This window comes from Cajanus cajan, chromosome 2 (assembly GCF_000230855.2).
Source record: "Cajanus cajan strain Asha chromosome 2, NIPB_CcT2T_4, whole genome shotgun sequence".
Taxonomy (NCBI): Eukaryota; Viridiplantae; Streptophyta; class Magnoliopsida; order Fabales; family Fabaceae; genus Cajanus; species Cajanus cajan.
Genome location: NC_138518.1, coordinates 56,039,805 through 56,048,648, shown reverse-complemented (window position 1 = coordinate 56,048,648; position 8,844 = coordinate 56,039,805). Strand labels below are relative to the sequence as shown.

The 8,844-nt window shown below is 29.3% G+C and overlaps 1 protein-coding gene across 1 annotated transcript; it reads left to right on the top strand.

The window, feature by feature from the left end:
* Positions 1 to 394: 394 nt before the first annotated feature.
* On the top strand, positions 395 to 8,322 carry LOC109804661 (uncharacterized). The gene is made up of 8 exons (XM_020366493.3): positions 395 to 553; positions 893 to 1,462; positions 2,923 to 3,072; positions 4,664 to 4,753; positions 5,613 to 5,753; positions 6,041 to 6,220; positions 6,836 to 7,398; positions 7,501 to 8,322. The coding sequence occupies exons 1-8, from the start codon at positions 541 to 543 to the stop codon at positions 8,104 to 8,106; spliced, it is 2,313 nt and encodes a 770-aa protein (XP_020222082.2). The 5' UTR covers positions 395 to 540; the 3' UTR covers positions 8,107 to 8,322.
* The last annotated feature ends 522 nt before the right edge of the window (positions 8,323 to 8,844 follow it).

Here is an 8,844-nt window from a genome sequence, read left to right as displayed (position 1 = left end):
TTTTTGGTTAATTCCAAAACAAAACTATAAAGGAGAATACGAACCTTTAATTTGGTTTTGCTTAAGCTTGTGTTTTACTCAACATAGTCATGGATATGCATATCATGCACGAAATTTTTCGTTAATCCTAACTCATCTGATCGCTATGCTGACATATTGTAACATTTCCGGTTTTAGATACTTATAATTGTAACACGATAAACATAATTTAAAATAGAATTATACGTTGAATAATATAGAAGAATCTTGGAAAATAGATTTCATATTTAAAATTATCATAATGGAAAAGTATAAATTTCAATGGTGGAATATTAAGAATTTAAAAGAGTTAGTTAGAAAGGAATAATAATATAGAACAAATACAAAAATTGTAATCGGTGATCACTTCAAATTCACTAGATCTAAGACAAGTGATTTAGAAGTGTGGGGGTTCGGAGCTTTGGTATTATATATATAAAGGAAGGCTTGCGTTCCTCTCAGTATCTTACAGTTAAACTCCCATTTTACGTCTATCATCATTCTTCCTTCCAACCTTGCAAAATGGATACCCAAGGTGAGTCCAATTAATAGAATGAATGAAAAATGAGGACATTTATATACTAGTTCTATCATTTCCAAATTCTCATTGTAATTAGGTTAATTACTATAATTGATTAGGAATAAATATTTTTTTTATATATTATTATTCCATCACATATTGTCATGTATGATTAGTCATGAATTAGTCATATAGGATTTTATTTGAGAGCGTAAAAATATTTATAATCACTAATGTATCTTCAGTTAATAATTAATGTTTTGTTGGCGGATATGGCTGGTTTGATATTTGCATCCATATGGGTATGTTGTGATTCCATTAATTCTCACACGAATTAATCCTTTGTTTCTCTAGAATCATCAACAAGTTTTGTTTCACTAGAATCACCAACAATAATTGAAGGAGCGGAAGTTGACAACATGGATCTATTTTCATTGTTCCGAGGTTGCGTATTGGAAGGGAGATGGGATTACGTTGTTCCGGCATATAAAAACAACAGTGAGTTCCACAAGATAAAGATCAACGAAAGCAGAGGCACTGCACTACACGTGGCAGTGAATGATGGGAGAATGGAACTTGTGAACACTCTTGTTGGTGCAATCATAGAGCATGAAGGGAGGGAAGTGTTGAGAGATGATAGTGCATTGAGATCAACCGATGAGAGAGGGGACACTCCTTTGCACCTTGCAGCTTCAAGAGGGTTCATTGGTATGTGTAAGTGCATCATTGGGGAATTTGGGGAAAGGAAGGATTTGATTAAGGTTATGAACAACAAGGGTGAATCACCTCTCTTTAGGGCTGTTCTCACATGCCAAACAAACACCTTTGTGTACCTCTATCATGTTTCCAAAGATTTGGATGTTCCACTTAGGAACAATGATGGGGATACCATCCTTCATGGTGCCATTTGGAGAGAATTATTGGGTAAGCAACCTTTTAAGTTCATGTTCATACAACATTTTTTTATTGCTTATGTATATTTTATTTTATATATGAATCCAAACTAAGTTTATTGTTTCGATCTTATAAGAATATTTAACTATGCTTTGAGATATAAACTCTGGAATTAAATTTGTATAATCTAATTTGATAATATTATGCTAAGTCTAATACTACAAGAGAAGTTGACGTAGTATACATTAAGTCTTAGACAATACTATCATAATTGAATTGACCATCAACTCGATCAAAGTAGTGAATTTGTCAATTATTAGTCGAACTAGTGAATTAGTAGTTAAATCATGTGAATCGATTTACATATAATTTTTTAAACTAGTATAAAAGTTATTTGTGTCATATGTTAAACAAATAACTTTATTATAGTTTAATGGTAGTTTGATAAGTTGCAAATAGTAGAAATATAGGTCAACACCTAGGAAGAAACAAACTGGTTTGTTTGGTCCAATCAGATTTCACCAATTTGATTTAGTTTCTTGTTGGTTTCATGATGTCATTAGTAGACCAATAACTTACTTGACTCATTCTCCGACTCAAATTACTCCCACAATTGGCTTTTGTTCAGATTAGTCCGAGCTAGGTTTGATAATGTTGGTCTTAAGTTCAGACATTGTTATTATCAATGCAATCTTTTCTACTGATAAACAAGAAAGATGAAATAACTAAATAATTCTATATTTATTGAGACAAATTATAAAACAAATTACATTTATTTAATTGTGTCGGGGGAAGCTTTTTTTTTTTTTTCCTTCTTTTTCTTCAAGAGTGTGTAAGAATTGGTAAATTTGTACTTATGTACTTATTTATCCAAAATTGCTTTGATAGTTGGGAATCGAAGAAAGATCTATTTACTTTAAGAGTAAATTTATTCACATTTACTCCACTTATTAATAATTTATATTCTACATCAAGTTTTAACAATCTAATAGTTGAATATTAAAAGTTCTCAATACATATAGATCATATCTAAATTTTTAAAAAAAGTTAAAAATTATTTGATATTTTATTTTATTAATTAAATTAACATATAACATTTTTTATTTTACAATTTTATCTTATATAAGTGGTATACAATAAAAAGACAAAAATGTTATAAAAATGAGAAATAAAAATATAATTTAATCTAAATATTATTAAATATTAATTTTTATATCATCTATCTAAATTAAAGTCATAATCAACATTATAGTCTAACGATCAACCAATAAATATTTAATGGTAGGATTACAATTATAGACCTTATAAAATTTAAAAACTAAAATCGTAAAAATTAAAATCGAGGGATCAAATTTGTATTATTAAATTTTAAGCAGAAAAAAATTACAATTTAGTCATATAAAGTTACGTGAAATGATTGAACTTGATCTGATAAACAAATTTGATTGCATAACACTACTCATGAATAATTGGTGTGTGTGGTTTGATAGATTTGGCAATTATAATAACTCATTGCTACCCTGGACTTGTGGACACGCGAAACAAAGACGGGACCACTCCTCTCAAAGTTCTTGCATGCAAGCCTTCAGCTTTCAGAAGTGGAACCAATCTCCAATGGTGGAAGCATATTCTATATTATTGTAAGTGTTAACGTTGCTTGGTGATTGAGTTCATAAGCTTTTTTTTTCTTAAAACAGTGATATTAAATTTAGGGGTGGCTCAACCCTGAAGCAAAGCTTTAGTCTCCCCCAGAAAGAAAAAACCTCTCAACTACATATTATTCCCTGAAAAGCTTTATAATTAAGAGTTTATATTATTGTAAGAATGCATTCATCCGTATATAAAATTTTATGTAAGACAATTTTTCTTTGTAACTAGGTTGTTTAGTATTTGTGTGTGCACACATAGGAGAGAATGAGATATTGAAAAGAGATAAACTATGTTTGTAAGTTAAAATTTTTTAGATAAGAACTTGCTTGCATTCATTGAAGTGAAAATTAAATAAATTGTCTAAAATTTAAGTGATATAAATGGACTCACTTAAAAAAAAAAGTGGATTTCTTATTTAAAATGTATTAATTGGAAATACCTCGACACACACAAACCACTCAACTATTCCCTTAAAAAATAAAGAACTTTACAAGACTTTAATCTCAAAAACTAACCTTATTGGAATGCATTCCCTCTATATATATTTTATATAAGACCATTTTGTTGTTGCAATTTTATTTTTCAATTTTAATTGTGAGTGATTTGGTTCTTTAAGTTGTTTGTTTGTTTGTTTTTTTTTTCTTTTCAAACAAATCATTAATCAAGGCTATATATTTATTTTAAAAATTAAGCAACTCTATCTATCACCAAATTATTTTCTATTAAACTCCTCAAATTTTTGTTACAAAAAACAAAAACTCCTCAAATTTTTATGTTTCACTCTAGATTTTACAAATCGAATCAATAAAAATGCATATTGCTTAAAATTTAGCAAACAAAATATCAAAATTCATCTAAAATATAAAAAATATTGTTAATTGTTTTTTCTCTCTCTTCAAACTCTAAATCATCATCTCATAATCCTTCAAAAAATTATCAATTTTTTTATATTAAATTTCTTATTTAAAAAATTTTAAAATTATTTGATATATCAAATTCATCATTAACCCTCAAATGTTTATTTAAAAGGATATATTAAATATTTCAAATTGAAAAAAAAAATTGACGTGGATAGTATTTTTTAAAATAAAGATGCTTGATTAACACAACAAATAACTTAATTAATGAAAATCATATACATACTCTAAATTAGAATAATCAAAAATATAATTAAGCAAAATAATAATCTTATAAAACTTATACTACAAGAAATATTATATGTAATGATATACAAAAAGTATCATTATAGATACAATATATGTAGGTATAAATTTATTTAACATATAGTTACAAACAATTTTAATATTAATTTTAAATAAGATTTCAAAAATATATATTATATATCATTATAATTTATATTTATATTTTGTTAATAATATATCAATATATATTGTATTTATAGTGTAAATAAAAATAATTTTTAATAATAAATATTGTGTCATTATTATATATATGTTATTATATGTCAATTTTAATTTTTTTAGTGATATATATTTTGAAAGAGCGAAATAGCATTTATTTCAGTTCATTTATTTATCAAAACGCACTTGTACTATTATTTCTATTGTTTTCATGTCAAAGGTATACTTGTAGAACCTCTAGACACTGATAAAGCAATAAAATCCTATATGGAGAAAGTTGATAAACGTCACGATGACCGTGAACTCAAAGGTAACTTTCTGATGACTACAAATGTTATCACTGAATTGCCACTTACACATGGAAGTGAATTTCGTCAGATCTACTACCTTTTCTTCTTGTTTTTAATTTCCACTTTTATGATCTTATGATATTATATAAATTAACTTTTATGTTTAAAATCATATATATTTATTGATGAGAATAATAAAAATATTAGTTCATTTATTTTTTAAATCTTGCATAGCTATTTAAATTTCTATATTACTATAATCTTATTTTATGTATTTGGTTAACTTATTCAACACGAGTTCTTCCAATCAATTTAAATGCCTTTTTATCTTATTATCATAAGAATGATTAGAGTACATAAGTAAGAAATAATTTTAATCTTATAAATTGATTGAAAAAGTTAAATTAAATTCAAATTCATGACATAAAAGATAAGTTAATTTTATATTTATTGTTACTCGACATTTTAAATTGTATATTAATATAAATTATATATATATAAATATAATATACTTATAATTGATATTATATATATATATATTATTAAATATATAATTTAAAATTAATGATATATTATAAAAGTTATTTAAGTTGTACTTATTATAAATAAATTTATTTGAACAAGTGATCATGGTAATGTTTGGTGAGATTTTTCTTGCTCTCATAAGTAGTGCTTTCCTTCGAAATTCTTTTTGAAAGTAGTAGAAAACAGTATCTTGCCGGTTTCTGTTCAATCGATCCAATCCTATATAATTCTATTTGTAAATCAATTGGTAGAGGTAAAGTAGATTCAAATTCACCGACTAGGAAGATAAGTTGATTTTATTTTTATTGTTACTCGATATTTCAATTAGTCATCATTTGAGATGTATCATTCCAGTGAATATAGAAAATGAAGGGAAGAAAGCACATAAAATTTTTACTCCACAAAAGTATGCCCGAGTAATTCGGTTTGTAAAGAACGCAGTTCGATTAGCATTCGAAGGCCTTAGCGTCTCTGGATTGGGTGTCACTGCAGAGGGTACGTGGTTCTCTCTTCAATTACTTCTAATTATTCTCATTTAATATTTTTACAATACTTTTCATAATATATATTTTTCTCCATGATCTCTCTTCATTCATTTCATTATTCTTAATATGTTATCTCACATTTCTGCTGGCTTGTGATCATTATTTTAATTAAGTGGGTATAGCATTATATTTTCTTAATATATATGTATGATGCTTAGTGTAATGGGTTTAATTAACTGTGACGTACATACAACTGGTTTTGCTTCGTACATGTATATACTTGATTCAACTTCGAAGACTTGAAAGCAATAAAGAAGATAAGGCAGAAGCACAAATGGGGTCGTCAGCTCTTAAATATTTTTATGACAAGACCGTATGAATCGTATATGGGAATTAGTGGAGGTCAACCATTTATGAGACCTAACGTTGGAGGAAACAAACAGGATCAACCCTTCATCACACAACAACAGTTACAAAGTAAGCAATAAACATAATTTGATTAATACACTAATTTATGTTGATGGTGGATACGCGTAAGATAAAAAAATATAAGTGAATAGTTTTATCATTACAATATATTCTCTCCGATCCCATATAGTAAGTGTCGTTTTTTAGGAAAAAAAATATAGTATTAATGATTTTTTTCACTTATATTTCTTATAATATTTTTTAGAAAGTAATTTGGTGTTGTATTATTTTGACAAAGAAAGTTAAATTCCTAAAATCACTATTAATTTTTTTCATCTATTTATGAACTTTTTATCTATATAAAATAACTTCTAGTACGACTTATTATGGGATGTATGAAATATTATATATTTTTTATTATGAAATTATGAAATTTATATTTTTTAATAAATTTTAAAGAAGTTAGAGTATATTTAAAAGAGTGTGATGTAGAATTTTTTTTTTTATATATATAAAAAGAAACTTATATATGTGTGATTGATAACAATAGGTAAATGATTGATTGGGTGCACTATTATCACTTCATTTTGGTCTGAATAAATAGAGCGAAGAAGAAAATTGATATTTGATTTACCTTATAATTCTTAAAGCATAACTACCTATATAATATGTGTATATTTGCAGTGGTGGCTGCAGCTAGCTCAAGGCCAGAAGAACACAGAAGAATAGATGAATCTGCGACAAGAAAAGAGGAAAAGGAGACAACATTCGTGGGGATGGCAAAAGCAGGCATAGTAGAAGTGGTGAACGAGCTTCAAAACAAAGTACCAAGTTCCCTCCACGACAAGGAAAGCTTGGTTGTTGTGGCAATGAAGAACATAAAACTACACAAACTGGGAGAAGCACACCACGTTGACAAAAGGGAGACTGCGTTTCTGGCTGCGGCGAAGAACGGCATCGTGGAGATCGTGTTCGCTGTTCAGGCCAAAATACCGAGCGCTGTGCACGAAACCAACTCCAACAACGAAAACGTGTTGCTGGTGGCAGTGAAGAACAGACAAACCAAGGTTGTTGAGGTGCTGAAGAAGCATTTGGATAAGGACCTGTTTGCTAGCTTGATTTTGGAAGTGGATAACAGGGAGAACACCGTGTTGCACTTGGCAGCAGGTACTTCCGGTAACAGTGAAAGAAGTTGGCAGATTGCTGGTGCTGCCATGCAAATGATGTGGGATATCAAGTGGTTTCAGGTTCGACCTAATTTAGAAATATTTTTGAGAGTTTTTTTAGTTTTAGGGTTTAGAGTTTAAAGTTTAAGATTTAGGGTTTAGGGTTTAAAATTTTTGATGCAGTACATGAGAGCCCTAGTCCCGGAGCACTTCACATTCAGAACCAACAAAGACGACAAAACCGCCGGGGAAATCTTCAAGCAGAAACACAAAGACCTAGTGAAGGAGAGCTCGGAGTGGTTGAAGGAGACGTCGAACTCCTGCTCGGTGGTGGCAGCGCTGATCGCCGGCGTCTCCTTCGCCACTTCGAGTACGGTGCCTGGGGGCACCGACAAGGGGAAGCCGGAGCTGGAGGGACAACCGGCGTTCGACGCCTTCGCCATCGCCTCCCTGATCGGGCTCTGCTTCTCCGTGACGGCTCTGATCATGTTCCTGGCCATCCTCACTTCCCGGAAACAGGCCCAGGACTTCCGCAAGAGCCTGCCATTGAAGCTTCTTTTCGGCCTCAGCTCGCTCTTCGTCTCCATTGCTTCCATGCTCGTTTCGTTTTGCGCTGCGCATTTCTTCGTGCTCAAGGACAAGTACAAGAACATTCTGTTCCCGGTTTACATCGCTACGTGCTTGCCCGTTACATTCTACGCGGTGGTGCAGTTTCCTCTCTATGCTGATCTGCTTAAGGCCATTTTCAAGAAGGTGCCGCAACCTAGTATTACCAGTAGCCAGTTTTAATTTTATAAGAGGATTATTTTTGCTTTCTGCGTATTGTAATAATCCAAGGAATTCTCGTAAATCTCTCATCAGAGTTGTTATTTTGAATAAGATAATAAAAAATTGTTAATTATAAAAAAGATATAATTAGTTTTGGTTTCAAAATTTAAAAGATATTTTATGTTTAAATACGATAAGAGTGTAGCTTATGTCACTACAATAATTATGTTATATTTAGATAAGATAAAGCATATGTCACTATTAATGTCTATAAATATATGTAATTTTTTATTTTTAAATTAATAATAATAACAATACAATATTTTACAATAATTAATTAGTTAATGTCTTGTGATTGTTGGCATATGGACTTTTAAGAGTTTCTTAATTTGTAGAAAATAAAGAACCTTTTTCGATAAAAAAAATGATCTAATGTGTATATCTAAACATAAACAAACTCTGTTGATCTTGATGTGAAACACAATATATACATTTCACTTTTGAATTTTGTAATTTGAGCGTATTTGAATTTTGAACCACTAGGTGGAGTGGGGAGTCGGGTAGTATCTAGAAGCTAGGTTTTAATTGTTGTCACTGTTTTGCACAAAAAAAAAGAAGGAGCTAGTAATTAAAGTAGTATAATGCATGGATTATACATTATTAATTAATGTTTTCAGATTTTTTTTTTTGAAATTTTTTTGATTGGTCTTTCAAAATATTTATTTATGGTTTTATAAAATTAATAATATTCATAAATTA